The sequence below is a fragment of the Rhinolophus sinicus genome, chromosome 13 (genome assembly GCF_057876585.1).
Source record: "Rhinolophus sinicus isolate RSI-liver-muscle chromosome 13, RSI-T2T, whole genome shotgun sequence".
NCBI lineage: Eukaryota > Metazoa > Chordata > Mammalia > Chiroptera > Rhinolophidae > Rhinolophus > Rhinolophus sinicus.
Window position 1 is genome coordinate 15,496,480 of NC_142513.1, and position 16,445 is coordinate 15,512,924.

At 48.9% G+C, this 16,445-nt stretch overlaps 2 protein-coding genes across 4 annotated transcripts in view; both read right to left on the reverse strand.

The window, feature by feature from the left end:
- The window catches only part of PLCG1 (phospholipase C gamma 1), a 36,439-nt gene extending 35,087 nt beyond the window's left edge, over nt 1–1,352 (reverse strand). For 2 of the 3 annotated variants that reach the window (XM_074317280.2, XM_019749049.3), the window contains exons 1-2: nt 1,167–1,324; nt 447–777 (exon numbers count right to left, since the gene is read on the reverse strand). In XM_074317280.2, the coding sequence (XP_074173381.1) occupies nt 447–663 (217 nt within the window). In that variant the 5' untranslated portion in view covers nt 664–777; nt 1,167–1,324. Of the gene's footprint in view, nt 1–446; nt 778–1,166 lie in introns of all 3 variants that reach the window. The other variant, XM_074317279.2, reaches the window with a different exon arrangement.
- A 10,692-nt stretch (nt 1,353–12,044) lies between these two features.
- Nucleotides 12,045–16,445, reverse strand: part of TOP1 (DNA topoisomerase I) — an 80,808-nt gene continuing 76,407 nt past the window's right edge. The window contains exons 19-21 of the mRNA XM_019749059.2: nt 14,692–14,786; nt 14,318–14,467; nt 12,045–13,341 (exon numbers count right to left, since the gene is read on the reverse strand). Of these exons, the coding sequence (XP_019604618.1) occupies nt 13,239–13,341; nt 14,318–14,467; nt 14,692–14,786 (348 nt within the window). The 3' untranslated portion in view covers nt 12,045–13,238. The remainder of the gene's footprint in view (nt 13,342–14,317; nt 14,468–14,691; nt 14,787–16,445) is intronic.

Consider the following 16,445-nt stretch of genomic DNA (forward strand, 5'->3'; position numbering starts at 1 on the left):
AGGGGCTCAAAGAGTTTCACCAAGACTGCTCTTTTTGGAGAAAAGGTGCTGAGCGGCGACCATCTGGTCTCACCCCAGGTTCAGGGGTTGGATGGGGGGCGCTGCCTTGGCTCCCCTCGCCTCTGTGGACACCACTCCCGGCGTGTGGGAGACCCGATGCCTGCCCCGCTGGTCTCCAACTCACTAGAATTTTTAGGCCTCTGGGCAAAGCGCCAGAACACTCCCCCCTAGCTGGGGGAGGGGGGTGTCCTGTCAGGTGACTGAGGACCCGGATGCCCCCCGCCCCTGGTGACCACCGGGGCCGAGGCGGGGGCGGGGTCCGGAGGGTGTGGGGAGGGACGGAAAGTTTGTCCAAGTCGCTCGGCGGCCGCGGGCGCGCGGGAGGCGGGCGCGGATCTCTGCCGCCCCCGCGCGCGCAGCGGGCCCCGGGGAGGGGTCGCACTTACTGGCCCCCTCGATCTTGTCGGCGCCGCGGCTCCACGTGATCTGCCGTGTCTCCAGCTTGACCTGGAAGGTCTTCCGCTCCGGCCGCTGTGACTTCTTGGAGTAGAACAAAGTCATGACGGTGCCCACCTCGAGGCTGCGGCAAAGGTGCAGCACCTCGGCGTCCGAGGGCGCGCCGGGCCCGCAGCCATTGGCGCAGGGGGACGCGGCGCCCGCCATGGCTCCGGTGCTGGGGGCGGTAGAAGCTACGACGGCGATGCAGGCCCGGCTGGTGGGAGCAGGCGGCAGCGGCGGCGGCTGAGGCTGCCGGCGAGCGGGCCCCGGCGGCGGCTCCTGCGGGCGGAGACGGGGCGGGGCGGGGCCTGAGCGGGGGGCGGGGCGGCCCTGCAGGCCCCGCCCCGGTCCGCGCGCCGGGAACAAAGACGCCCGCGCGCCCGTGGGGAGGACCCCCGCCTGCCGCCCTCCGCGCCTGCGCCCCGCGACCCCCGGCGAGGCCCCGGGCGGGGGCGCAATGGCGGCGGGAGCGCGCGTGCCGCTCGCGGTCAAGCCCCCACTCCTCCGTCCCGCAGAGCTTCCTCACGCGACCCCGTACACAGCTGCGTGGCCACAGTCGACCCCGTCACGCGCGGTAGCCGCTCGGCGGCCCCGCAGTGAGTCGCACACGCACAGGCGGCCGCCCAGCCCACTGTCCCGCACAGGCCCAGTCGTAGCTGTTTCCTCACCCCTACTCCCCGAGCACCGATCGCGCAGCAACCGGGTAGGTAGGTGAGGGCGCGGAGCGTCCCCCGGGCCCGCCAGCCAAACCCAGTTACCTGGGCGGGCTGCCCGGCGGAGGGAGCCAGGCCGGGCCGCCTCACACCGGCGGCGGCAGCGGCGGGTCTTCTGCGCGCCCTCTCCGGGGAGGGGCGGGGGCGGGGCCGTCTGCGGATTGGCCGGCGGTCTCTGATGGACAGGCGATCTAGCCCGCCCCTCCTCTCTGGCCGCGCAGGGCCGGCCCGCAGGCCGCAGACCCACCTCTGTCCTGCTCTTGAGGCCGGTGTAGCCTTCGAGGGCCCTGTAACTTGGAGATGCCCACCAGATCTGAGCATCCCCTGCAGGGCCTCTAGACCTACGGCTCCCAGTTGCCTTTGTCTCTGTCACCTTACCTCACACTCCGTGTCCACAAGGCAGTAGGTGGGCTCAGGTCCTACCTCACGGTGACCCTGCTGTAAATGCTCTCCTGAGCTTTGGTTTTCACAGCCGGACTCCTCTTGTTTCCCTCCTCCCTCTCTGGCTGCTGCCTTTCGGCCTCAGAAGCTTCTCTTCCTCTGGGCTAGGTCCTGAGCCAGTTCCCAAGGCGACCTGTCACCCCCAACCCAGGCAACCACAACGTCGAATCTGTATCTCCCCTGCATCCCACTACCTACTCCGCGTCCACACTTAACACAGGCATTTCACTTCTTCCTCACACTGCTCTTCCCACCGTCTTCACTTTCTCAGAACATGGCACTAAATGCTAAGGTGCTTGGGCCAAAACCCTTGGAGATATTCTTGATTCCCCTCTCTGCCTCAATCCCACACACACAGTAACCCATCAGAGCCAGTTCACTCTGCCCTCAGATATCGCCACTCCATCCACAAGCCCAAGGCCCATCTTTTCTCACTCAGACTATTGACCCTCCTTGCTCTCGCCTGCGTCTATTCTCCATGCTTTAATCTTTAAAATGAAATTACATCGTGGTCCCCTACCTCCAGCCTCAAACCCTCCATGATTTCCCATTGCACATACCATCCACACGCCCTACCTGGCCCAGCAGGTCCTGTACGGTCTGGCCCCTTTCTCTTCTACTTCATCTCTCACCACCTCCCCTTCACGCCCCGTTCTCCAGCCACAAGGCCTTTTTGTGGTTACAGGCTGACTTTGTTTTAGTGCGCCTCATTTGTTGGGCTTCACAGGTGTTGTCTTTAACAAACTGAAGGCAAGACCCCCCCCTTGCAAAAAGATTACAACTCCCTTTATCACAATACGAGCTTTATTGTGGTGATCTGGAACTGAACCTGTAATACCTCTGAGATAGGCCGGTATGTGAATAATGCACTCTTTTGCCTTCGACAAGCCATTCTCTAGACTCAGCCCTGCAATCTAGCTGCCTGTCACAAAGAACTGCCAAAACTGAAGACACCTGTGGTCACAGTGGAACCGGTCAGACAGATATCGAGCCAGGCAGAGCAGGGCAACTTACTGCAATTCAGAGGTGAGAGGCCCAGTGGAGCACCTAGCTGATGCCAGAGAAAGATCCAGGCTTCCTGGAATTTGTGCTCAGGCAACCCACCCAGCTGGGTGGTGACTAGTGTCTGGGGCTGCCTCTTGCGGTAGTGGTGTGTGTTTTGATTCCCTCTCAAGTACAGCCCCTAAGAAGCTGAGAATTCAGCCTGAAGTTGAGTCGCCTGTCCTAGGAGGCTTCAGCCACCTGAGCGGAGGTGGAGTGGCTGAGATGGACTGCCACCTAGTGACAGGCTTTTAAAATGGAAGGGAACTAAAGTTGATCTAATGCCCTGCCCAGGGATACAATGCTTACATATGTGGTCACACCTGATCCTCATAATTACCCTCTAATCAGGGATTATTTTTCCTAATTTACTTACGAGGAAACTCAGATTCAGAGAAGTTCTGTAACGTGCCCCAAGGCCACAAAACTAAAGAGTGGGGATTTGAACCCAAGTCTGTCTGACTCCATGCATTTTCTGCCTCATAAGAGAGCCAATGGCTTAAGTAGGACAACAGTCAGTGGGCATGGAGGCTAATTGGGATGGGTGAGGGGAAGACTTGGGCATGCGTGGCCCTGGGCACAGGGAACCCAGAAAACACAAGCGCTCATCAAGTGTGGCTTGGGCTTAAAATGGTGCTGCCCCTGTCTGCAGCCCCTGAGCCTCCCTGTGCTAGGCATTGGTGCCATGGGTTGGAAGAACAAGAGAAACCCTGCACCAGCCCTCCAGGAATTCATAGACATTAAACAGATAAACAGTCTTATGTAGGCACAATTGTGACGATGTCTACTGAGGAAAAGAACTGAGGGCTATGAGATAAAACATTAGAGAGCCCTACTTCAGATCTAGTAGACAAGGAAGACCTCTTTAAGACTCAACAGAGGCCTGAAGGATGTGAGTAGATGGCCAGGTGAATTATTAAGGGTGGGTTGAAGGAAAGGAAAGTGCTTTCCAGACAGAAGTAACAGCATGTACAAAGGCCCTGAGGCCGGAAAGAGCTTAGTGAGTTTAGGAATAGAAAGAAGGCTAGAGTTTATCTAGTGCAGTGGAACATGTGGGGTAATGAGGCCAGGAAGACCGGTGGGGCCTGAATGGGGCTCCTCCCTGCCTTTCTGATCTTGTCCGTTTTTTCTAGGAGGGCCCCTCCCAACTCCTATAGCCTTCCTTGAGCTTCGTGTGCCAACTTGGGCAGCCTGTGGGCTGTGATGCACTTTTAAAATCTGTTTTTCTATTTTCTGAGAGCTTCCCAACATGCAGCCCATGCTCCCTTGCTTTTGCTTGTGTTTTTTATTCTCAGGCTGGGCCCCCAGGAGCTCCAGAAATCCTTGCCAACACGAGCTCATATTTTCAGTTTGCTGCCAGGCCGTTCATCAGGAAACAGGGCCCCATTTCCTCCTGGGATTTCTGAGCCAGCATCCCAGGACTCAAGTGCCTCCCTCCACCAAAGGATGTTCAGGAAAAGCAGGGCACACAGAGGGCGTGGCTGGGATGGGCTTCCCCCATCTCAGCATATATATGGGTATGTGGGTGTCACTGGCAATGTGTGCAGCTGCACTGGCTAGGAGGGAGTAGCCCAGCACCCACACAAGGCACATGTCTGTGACATCACCCAGGCTAGTCTTGCCTGAGCCTATTTCTAGCAACACTCATGCTTCCACATGCCCAGTCTACCCTAATACCTGTGCCTGCAGTCTGGGGAGGTTTCCAGCCCAGTTGCCCCTCCGGTCCTGTGGGCCTGACATCACAGGTGTTTATTTACCAAACACTTAGAACGCACTTAGCATAAAGTAAGTCCTATATAGCTGCTTTACTCACATTGGCTCATTTACTCCTCATTACAGCACTGAAAGTTATGTCCTTTTTTTCTTTTCCTCCTTCTTCCACCTACCCCCCACTTCCAGTTCAAGCCATTGTTTCTCAGTCTAGTTGTGTAGGACGCAGCTCCCTGACTTATCCTGGTATTAGGAGCTCCCCCAGGGCTGAGGCAGTCGGTTGCCGGTCGTGGGTCGGCCGATCACAGCAGCTCATGACAGCACTCGCTGGTTGCCGGCCGCTCACGATGGCTGCTGGCCGCTCACGATGGCTGCCGGCCACTCATGCTGGCCACCGGCCACTCCTGGCAGCACACAGCAAGCAGCCTGCGGCAGCACACAGTAGCCCACGGCAGCCCGCAGCAGCTCATGCCAACCTCTGGCTGCTCACGGCAGTCCAGCTCCAGGGAGAGCTGTTGTTCACAATGTTAGCTGTAGAGGGCGCAGCTGGGAATCGGCCCCATGTGGGAATCGAACCAGCGACCTAGGCGTTAGGACTACAGAGCTCCAACCACCTGAGCCACCCGACTGGCCCAAAAGAATTGTTCTTATCCCCATTTTACAGGGGAAAAACTGAGGCTTGAAGAGATTAAGAGACATGGTCATGGACATAGAGCTAAGAGGTAGCAGAAATGGATTCAAACCTAAGCAGCCTCGCTCGAGTCAATGCTATGTTGCCTCCCATGCAGGTATAAACGTTTTATTGTGTATCCCCACCCCTTTCCATAATACCCCTACCTAATGTTTTCTATTTTTAGTTATTTGGTTAATGTTGTCAAAGGTTGGGAGTGTTTTGGAAGCAGACTCTGACAGAGGTTAGTGTGCTGAATGTGTTCTTAGGGAGTGCCCTTGGGATCAACACTGTGGAAGGGAGAGGAAGGAAACAGGAGGAGGTGCAGGGGGAAGTTAAGCTGTGACACAGGCAAACCCCCAGGGAGCCCACGTCAATCAGCCACTGGATGTGGACTGTCCTGGGAAGAGCAAGCCTTGGCCAGATGGCTTTCCACAGCTGAGGTGACCTTGGGGGACTGACAGTTTTCCCAGCAGTGGGGCAACAAGTGCTTCCTTAAAGGGGAACCTGGATGGCACATCACTATGCTTACCACAAATGTATTCTTTTCCAATCCATTGAAAAAAGTTTAGGCCGGTTAGCTCAGTTGGTTAGAGCATGGTGCTAATAACACCAAGGTTGCTGGTTCCATCCTCGCATGGGCCACTGTGAGCTGCACCCTCCTTAAAATAAAATAATTAATTAATTAATGAAAATAAAATAGCTTTTATAAAAAAAAAGTTTAGGGTACTTAAAACAAAGGACAAAAATACTGTAATATAGAAATGGGACATACAATGATAAAAGAAGGAATATAATATGGTTAATATGGGTTAACATCAAATGTAGCTGAGCTTCCTGGTAGCCAAAGCAAAAACTATTCTGATAACTGACAACTTAGGGGAGAAAAATTTTCCTGGGGATAAATTATAAAAGAAGTTTCTCATATGGACACTTGCTTGACTGAAATAATGGAGAATGTTCTCAAAAAATTGACAGCAAATGCTGATAGTTTCATTAATTCCTAATAATGACCTTGAGTGAATATAGAAGGTATAATATACTGTGTTTCCCTGAAAATAAGACCTAACCGGAAGATAAGCCCTAGCATGATTTTTCAGGATGACATCCCCTGAACATAAGCCCTAATGCGTCTTTTGGAGCAAAAATTAATATAAGACCCGGTCTTATTTTTGGGAAAACATGGTAAAAGTATAGCTCCGTGAAGCCCCTTCCACGAATAAAGGTAGGCACATTTATAGATAGAGTGGCAGTGTCTAATCTGATCCATGCATAAAACTTTATTCTTTTTAACTATTCTTTAAATTCTACTCAGTAGTTTATGTTAGATGTCTCAAGAGATTATGAGCCAGCCAGCCAGTCTGCACCTCAGCACACAGCTAGTACTTAATAATTACCTTAGAGCATCTGGAGCTCCACCCCACAACCTGTGGTCTAGGCTCTTGATCTCTGGTCCCAATACCGGTGTCTACCTGGGCCTCACACATCTTAGGTCACGTCCTCCTGCTTTCCCCCTCACCTGGGATGTACTGTCGGCCCCTCAAGAACCTCGTGTTTTCTATCACTCAAGGCAAAGGTAGGCCTGGCCCAGCCACTCCCAGGGACTCAGCTGTCTCCGCAGACCCTGCTTCCCCTTTGCTGATGAGCCCCTATGCTGGGACCCAGAGGCAGGAGAGCTGGGCTCCAGACATAACTCTTCAGGGAGGTGGCTGGGTTATATAATTGCTTCACTGAAAGAAGAGAAGGGGAGAGCTCTTGCTAGCCACTGGCCCAGGCCAGGACAGACCTGCTATTTTTCCCCTTTTTCTCTCTTTCTTCCAACAAACAGTCCTGATGCCTTCTCTATAGCAGCAGTAAGACAGCAGAAATGAATCAGACCAAGTATCCACTCCAGCAGTGGATATAGAAACGCCAACGGAGGACAGACAATTCAGTGTGATAAGGGTCCTATGAGCCCTGAGAAGGGACCCCCGGCCTTACCTAGGACCTTTGGTGGATGTGGATATAGAGCAAAGTGAGAGAGAGTGTACATGCTAGAAGAGATAGCAGCTCCAAATATAAGGCGATCATTAGTTTTCACAACAAGGTCACTCCAGGTGTTGTGGCTTTTTTTGCAACTAAAATATAAACGTTTTTAGAGATGCATGATTCAAATGTCCACATATAACAGTTTATTTAGTTACACATACATATTTTAAATCACATATTATTTGAAACAATATAACTTATGAATGTTGATTTTCCCCACTCTCACCTTTCCATAAATCATATATTCAGTCTTTACATGAATCTTTGATTTCTCTGTAGCTGTCATCATTAGAGCTACTTTATGAGTTACCTAATATATTATTTCTGAAAGCACATTACCTTCACTGCCACCCAGAAAATAAGACCTAGCCGGACAATCAGCTCTAATGCGTCTTTTGGAGCAAAATAGGTCTTATTTTCGGGGAAACACGGTTAAGTTGTTTGAGAGAGGGTGCTTTTGAAAAATCAACTTTACTGGGGGCCAGCCCGGTGTCTCAGGCGGTTAGAGCTCCATGCTCCTAACTCCGAAGGCTGCCGGTTCAATTAACACATGGGCCAGTGGGCTCTCAACCACCAGGCTGCCAGTTCAATCCCTCGAGTCCTGCAAGGGATGGTGGGCAGCGCCCCCTGCAACTAAAATTGAACACAGCACCTTGAGCTGAGCTGCCGCTGAGCTCCCAGATGGCTCAGTTGGTTGGAATGCGTCCTCTCAACCACAATGTTGCCGGCTCAACTCCCGCAAGGGATGGTGGGCTGTGCCCCCTGAAACTAGAAAACGGCAACTGGACCTGGAGCTGAGCTGTGCTCTCCACAACTAAGACTGAAAGGACAACAACTTGAAGCTGAATGGCACCCTCCACAACTAAGATTGAAAGGACAACAACTTGACTTGGAAAAAAAAAAAAAAAGGCCTGGAAGTACATACTGTTCCCAATAAAGTTCTGTAAAAAAAAAAAAAAAATCAACTTTATTGAGGAATAATTTACATATAAAATGCACACATTTGAAGTATAAAGTTTGCTGAGCTTTGACAAACATATGCCATTATATAACCTACACCCAATCAGGATATAGAACATTTCCATCACCCCCCAAAGTTTCTTAGTGCTCCTTTGCAGTCTGTCTCCCCTTCCCCTATCCACAATCACTAATCTACTTTCCATCACTACAGATTAGTTTTGCCTAGCCGAGAATTTCATATAAATGAAATCATGGTGTATCATTGTAGCTAAGTTCAGCATGTTGTTTTTGAGATTCATCCATGTAGCTAAGGAAAAATACTTTTTGAATCAGTATGAGAGGCTATTACTGGATATTTTGAATACATTTTTGTATAACATTAAAACAGGGTTCTTTTCAATTCTCACATATGTATGTTAGTATTCAGTGGGTTGGGTGACCCACTGACTCCTTCCATATTGACACAAATCTTTAATGTTATCCATAAATATTTAAGTGTTTTTTCTAAGACTTTAAAAAAAAACATACACATAACTATAGTACCATTATCAAACCTAAAAAAAAAATCAACACTATTGCTATTTAAAGTGATCGTTAAGAGGCTTGTTTGTATGTAATACTTGGGATTGTGAAAAAATTACTAAGTCTGTGGTAAATTTCTTTGCCTCCTTGTTTACTGATTTTGTCAGGGAACTACTTACAATCATCCAAAACTAGCTTGACTGAGGTCATTTCAGGGTAATGTGTTTTCTCCAAAAAGTGCTTTTTGGTTTAAAACAAGTTGAGAGAACATCCCATTATATGAGGGATTTTGTAACAACCAAAATATAAACTTTTTCTCAGAGGAAAACAAAAATGTAAGTTTCCTGTTAAGAAATACCTATATTCTGTGTATATGGTATTTAGGAGGTGATGTGACTCGCTAGTTTACTGGATGTGGAAGTGAGAGAAAGGAGAGAAGGATGATGGCTACCCTAGGTCCCACTTACGGGACAAGAGGGGATGGTGGTGCCACTCACTGAGATGTGAAACTCAGCCCAATGGGCGTGTAGTAGGTTCTAAGCTCAGCTCAAGATTTGAGACTGAGGAGACTTTGGCATCCCCCCCAGAGATGGAGTTGGCAGTTTGTGTCTGGAACTCAGGAAAGGGGTCTAGGCTGGAGATAAGAGATATGGGAGCTGTCACGCTAGGGTGTGAATGAAATCAGGCCGCTCAGGACCTGAGAAGGCGATAACTGAGAAGCAACGGCCTGATAGAGAGAGCAGCAAAACCAGAAGGTGGCATCGTGGAAGCCCGAGAGAAGTGCTTTAAGAAGGGAGGTGGTTTCATACAAGGTGTGATCAAAAGATACGGAGAATGTTTAAACTGAAAAAAAGTGTATTACAGTGAAAGACACACTGCCAATAATCCCCCTCAAATAGACCCCCTTTCTTCAAACACATTTATCCCATCGTTCCTGCCACTTTCCGAAGCAGTTCTGGAAAGTCCTCTTTCTTGAGTGTCTTTACTTCATCCTCCATCATGACAACGCTCCATGTTACCCATCGCTTCTGGTACGGCAATTTCTGTCAAATAAAAATATTAGTGTGTCCTCATCCACTGGATCTGGCACTGTGTGACTTCTGGCTCTTCCCCAAAGTTAAAATGATTCAGGACATCAAGGCAGCCACAACAGCACAACTAAAGACACGAAAGAGGACTTCCAGAACTGCTTCAGAAAGTGGCAAGAATGAAGGGATAAAAGTGTTCGAAGCAGGAGTATTTTGAGGGGGATTAATGGCAATATGTCCTTTATTGTAATAAATTTTAAAATTTAAACATTCACCGTATTTTTTGATCACACCTCGTACTGTATGATTTTGTTTATGTGAGATGTCCAGAAAAGGCAATTTATAAATTAGTGAAGGCTGGAGATGGAATGGGGATTAAGTTTGAGCGTGAGGGAATCTTACTGGGCGGATGATGTTCTAGTAACTGACTTACGGTGATGGCTGACCACTCAGTCATTACTGAAATTTATCATCTGCTTGAAATGGTGGATTTTGACATGTAAAATATACTCCAACAGAGCTGTCAGGGAAAAAAGGAGTGGTCAAGTGTCCAAATTGCTTAAGTAGGATGCAGAATGCAAAGCTCATTTCCTGGTTTGGTCACTCACTCACTGCTGAAATGTGGTCAGAACAGAGAGGGGGAATTGGGGGCAAGATGCCGCAGAAGCTAGTTGCAGTGGGTGGGGGTGATGAGCGGGTGGTGTCAATGACTCATTCCAGGTGCTTGTTTGTGAAATGGAGAGGGAGAGGGGTGGTTGCTGGGAAGGGCTGGGAGTTGTGAGGTTACTTTCTTCATGTTTTAAATGTGGCAGAGGACTGATATAGATTTGACAGGGAGAACAGACAGGATCTGGGGACCAGTTGTGGGGGTGGGGGAGAGAGAGGAGCAAGGAAGCACCCAGATGTCTGGTGTGGGTAGCACGGGGAAGCCATCTCCCTTTGCCCACAGCTGGATTAAAGCATCACAGAAAGGCCTGACAGGAGAGTAATTCAGACCCTGCACATCTGGCCTCAGCTCCTGGACATGACTGGAAGTGGGAGAAGGGAACCAACCTACTTACTGGATGCATAGGCAAGGGGGTGGGTCTCCTGACTCAATGCTCAAGCATCCTTCAGGGCCCTTCATATCTGGCCTTCACCTACCTGTCCAAACCCTCCCCTCATGCCCACTGGTCTGACTAGCTTCCCATTCTCTGGCTTCCTCCAAGGCCTGTTGCCACCATCTAGGATCCCCTTCACATTCCTGACCAACATCTAATTGCCCTGCACCTGCCCTCAGACTTGTAGGAAGGTCCTTGTTGGAAAAGGTAGACTCAAGTCCCTGCTCATTAATAAAATGTTCTGTCTACAAGGCCTCCTGTCCCTGATTTCTAGTTGTGGACCCACATTTGTCTCCTAGTTGTAGCAAGTCCTGCTTAAATCCCAAACCTGAGGTCCACTTTCTCGTCACCCACCCAACAGCCACAAAGCTTATCTAATGGGCACGGGAAGAGCCTCTTTGTTGCTATTTCTCACACTCAGTGGTCTAGCTACACCACCACAGAATTCAAAAATCTCTTGCTCCAAAGCAATGATGGCTACATAACCTCCTTTACTCGTTGGGGTGAATACTACCTCCCTCACTGGCCAATGAAATGCAGGCTGTCAAGGACTCCCCAGGACTGTCTGCAGGCGGCCCAGCACCAGCCCAGCCCCCAGCCCCAGGGAGTTTAGAGACCCTCAAGGAGATGGCTCTCCTTCCAGAAAATATCTGCACATGCTAACAAGTAGAGGGCCTAAGGCTAAGTGACCAATTCTGACCACTCTGGCCTTCCTGCTCCATTTGACTGGGAAACCTCACCCTTCACCTGAATTCCAGATTTCGCTGTAACCTAGATGAGAAAAGAACAATTTTTGCAGGAACCCTGGCCAGCCTGGGTACCAGAGCACTGGGAAGCGGTCACAAACCACTTCCTCTTTTAATCAACCAATCAGTGGGAGAGGGTTTCTGGGATCCCGTTTCCTAACTGGTTTAGTACTTTTAATCCCTGCCATCCTGACTGTTACGCTTAGCCACATAAGCAAACCCAAAGACGCTCCCTACTGCTTCTCGCTAGCACACATGGAAAGCGCTCCCGAACTCTGCCTCCCAAATACACTTGCTCCTTAAACATCACCCACGCTAGGCTTCTAATACAGTTCCTGTCCCACCATCTGTTCTTGATTTTCTGCACCCTCCCTCACTTCCTGGGCCTGCCTCTATCTCAGAGTGTGGACTTTGGCTCCCCTTTGACTCACACCCACAGCAGCAGGCCAGAGGTACCCCTCCCAGGCCCAGCCTGGGCTCCTGGGGAGGGAGCCACTCTTCCTGACCTGAGCAGCCAGACCACATCCCACACCAAGGCCCAGCCCCAGAGCCTGCGGCCCTGGGAAACAAAGAGGCAGACACTAAGATTCTGTTAGGTTGTAGGAATTTATTTTAAATAACCTACAGTTGATTAAAAGGGAATTCATGATAAAAATAGAAGATACTTGAGGAAAGATGTGGGAAATGGACTCTGCACACACACTAAACTAACATTGCCTCTAAAACTAATGATTATAGCAAAAAATGTTTTCACATTAAAATTCTGCTTTTTATGTTTTTCCCCCATTTTTTACACAATTACAAAAGAAAAAAAATAAAAGCCCTAAAATCTTGATTATTTTTTCTTTTTTGGACCAAATACTCATTTTCCTCTAAATTTATTGACCTGTGGAACTTTTTTTATACAATAAAATCTTTCAAGTGAAAGACTGAGTTTTAAAATGAAAAAGATGGATATCTGAGAGGGTACAGAGAATGCTCATAACAAAGGATGATGGGAAAATGGTTTCAGTCACTGATTATTTCATTATTCTTAAACTCACTCACCCCTCATCCCTCCCCAACCCCAATCTACACGATCTTTAAGATCAAGAAAAAGGTTTAAATATTTTAAAATAATTAAAAAGAAATAAAAATTCACATTTAAAAAGGAACACTCAAGTCAGGAAATATTTTCCCATCATGCTTTTCTGCGAATAGGTGTCTGAACCAAAACACTGCCGATGTCACAACTGCTTCAAGTTTAATGAAAACTGATTCCCATGACAATAGATAGTGACGACTCTAACAGGTGCGCTGGGTTTTTGTTCTACTTAATTTTTAATTCCTGAAATGGGGGAGAGGGAAGGGAGTTTAGGGATTCATTTCTATTAAAATATAGAAGTTATTGCAAAACCCTAACTGTAAAAACGCACCAATATAATCGGACTTCGTATACAGTAGCTAAGAGAATCCAAATGCTTCAGTGAAACAGTGAATTTGCCTGGCAGATCTCTGACAAATTCCCATCCACTTGCCCTCTTGAAAATAAAAACAAAATTCAAAACAAATCATACAGCTAGAATTTTGATATCTGAAATATTTTTAAATAAGTTGTCCATAGGACAACTGGCTCAGCTCTCCCTTATAATATCTTCAGGTTTATCTTTTCTCAAAGATGTTGGTTTGTTAAGACTTGCCGCCTCTCTCCCTCAGATGTGAGGGTAAGCGAGGCTCACAGTTTATCCATCTTCCCCAAACCACACTGTTCCTTTTCACCGAACTCTGCCCCTCGAAACTGGCTAGAACTCATAGTCCTCGTCAGCCATGTCGATGGCCCAAGCAAACTTCTCTCGCTGGGTTTTGTTGTAAATTTTCTCAATTGGGACACCCCACTTCTTGCACCTGCAAACAAATGAGAGAGAAGGGGGATTAGTGTGTCTTGGGGAGCAATGGCCCAGACCTGGGGCAAGTGACGTGCTACTTTCACCTTCACATCCCTCTGGTGAGAATGAGAATTAATTCATGTGCTCAACTTACTTCATCTTGACAGTGACCTCCATGAGGTAGGTGCTACTACAGAGGTACAAATGAAAAAGGTACGGATGGAAAAACTAAGAGAGAGCAGTTAAGTCATTTGCTTACGTTCTCATGCAGCTAGTGAGCATGGAGCTGAAAATGACCCAAGCAGTCTGGCTCCAGAGTCCAGAGTGCCTTTCCAACTAACCAATCCTCTAGCACCAAACAGGGCAAAAAGAGTAGAAAGGGAACAAGAGTGGGGTGGAAACCTTGGCCCAGAAGAGCAGGTGCCAGAGAGGATGCGTCCTCCAAGGCTCAGAACGCAACAACTCAAGGTAACTAATAAGCATCTTCAAAAAAGCTACTTATTTTGGAAGTTATTTTTTGACTGGGCGAGGGGTTGGGGAGTGAGCAAACAATAATTTGTTTGCCTTGGTTAAATGGTCCCTCTAACTCTTTGTGTAGGTTCCTCAGATTTGTGTTCTCGTGTTTTTCTTCTTATTCCTGTGTTTCTTCCTTCACTTGCGAAAATTTTTACTGAAAAGTTTTGTTAAAGTGAGGGGTTCTTTTGTGTTTTTCCTTCAATAAGGGCTAAGAGATTTCATTCTTGTCCTAAAGTTCCATGAAGGATGAGGACTGCACCTGCCTTTTTAAAACCAATGTAACACACTCAAAGGCAGTGTCATAGCACTGACCATTTAGGCCCATCCAGGACGTTGCAATGCATCTGCAGCACGCCCAACAGAATGCCGGCAGAGGTTTCCCAGAGGACAGAGTGTGGCGTGCAGACGGCGTGTGAAGGCTGACGTGCTCCCATAACCCTGTCACCCTGCTCGGCCACAGCAAAGGGCTCCTCGCTTACCACGCCACTGAGATCCGCGGGTCGAGGTAATTGAGTTTGGAGGTTCCCAGAGCGATTTGTTTATTCTCCTCTCGGTCTGTGGCCTGAACTTCGAGCTTCATCAACTGCTCCTCCAGTCTCTGCACAGCCTTCTTCTTTGACTCTACCACCCTGGGACAACGGATGTCATCAAGAACCAGGCCTGGCCTCTGGACAAGCACACTGTAACCCCCACCCTGAAACTTAGGGGGCAGTAAAAGCCCCAAGTACAGAGACTTCTAAAAGACACCACTCAGAAACTCCAGGAAAGCCGGGGCCCCAGGGCACCTGGCTGGGATTACACATGCTTTTCTCCCTCTACCGATCCCCAGCTTTCCACACTACCAGGCACATACTTCTTGGTCTTTGCATCCTTCATGACCTTGGCATCAGCTTTAGCACTTTTCAGGTCTCTCCGGGCATCTGCTAGCTGTTCCTTCTTGGCATCAATCTGGTGAGGAAGAACGTCAGCAAGTTTTAGGAATAAAAGAAGCTCAGAGAGAAGAAAAGAAAGGCTACTTCAGAGAAGGTGAAGCCTAGACGTTGTAGGCTGTCTCTCGAGGCAGTTTACCAGGTAAAAACATCTGGGCTGGCTGCATGAAAGCAGAGTAGGTGCACAGTGACTGCTGGATTCAGCTACTTGGTCATTTATGTTCCGTGACCCATCAAGAAAAGAATGTTCTATAGGCAGTGACCCACGGCCCCATTAATCCAGAAGCTCAGGGGAAAGAACCCGCTGGGACTGGGCAAGTGGGTGCTAATCTTCCAGAGATCACTCTGGCCTCAGACACCTGGGAAGAGAGCTACAAATGAGAGCTGTCCATCAAATGGAAACTGTGCCAGGCTGTAACCTTCATTCCAACAATATTGCAAAAGATACTCTTTATGAAGCTGAGACAGGATCCTTCCATCTACTGAGCCCAGCGCATTCCTCAGAGTCTGCCAGCACTCTGGGAAGAAGGTGCCAGCTTCTCAAGAAAAAAGGGTGCACGGAAGAAAATATCCAAGGGACTACAAAATAGCAATTAAAAAGTCAGCTACTCTGTGCCAAGCCAACACATGGCATGGCCTGGCTTGGCATTGTTTTCAAAAGGAGAGGGAGCTGAGATGGGAAGAAAATTAGTTATCCTCAAAAATAGAGGTTAGAAAACATTTTTAGCTGTGGAGCTCTTTTTCCAAATGAAACTCATGGAGTCTCAGACAAGGGACAAGGGCAGTTCCAGCCTTTCTTGCTTGATAGAACCTTCCAAGCACCTCTGGAGAACCTACGTGCTTCTTAGTTCCTGCTTAAGGACAGCAGCGGGCAACACCAGGGAGCTGGAGCCCAGAGCAGTCAGCTCATGCTGCTGGAGGGCAGGAGAAGCCCGGACCTGTTCTCACCTTGCTAACTGGTGAGGTCAAGGGGACCTCTGCAGACCAAATACATGCCTGACTCCCACACTGGGCTGTTGCTCTGAGCCTAGAATTGTCTGTTAGACACACACACAGCCCAAGATTGGAAACAGAGGCTGCCATTGTGACACAATCATTAAATGCATTTTACTACGAATGGCTTACTTCCAACATCTATGCTGTCCAAAGGCAAGCTGAAGGAACCAATTCTATACACAAAAGCATCACAGACACCACTAGCCAGATTCTTCTTAGGCTAGAAATACAACAAACCACAATCTTTTAACCATTTCTGCGAATGCTCCATTGGCAGGCTATGTCAAATTCTCTCAAAGCATCAAAGACTCCATTGATTCACTTGGCAAACATGGGCGTGTGTTTGCTTTGTGGGCACACAGGAGAGGGTTCCTGGGCTTGGAGGGCTCGTCTAGCAGGCAGGCTGGGCTGCTCAAACAGTGGTTCCAGAGTGAGGTCAACAAAAAACCTCCTCATGCTCCAGGGAGGGGTCTCCTGAATTAGGCAAACACCACCTGAATATTCACGCTTTTATTTCTGGCTTAGAACAACACGAGGAGAGTAAACCATACCAGGTGACCGCCATGTAACAGAATGGGAGCTGCCAGGAGGGGCAGTCTGTAGGGTTCTCTGCCTGCCCACCATATGGCCCAAGGATTTGAGAGCTCTGTGGACACCTATGCATGTATTGTGGACGTGTGCA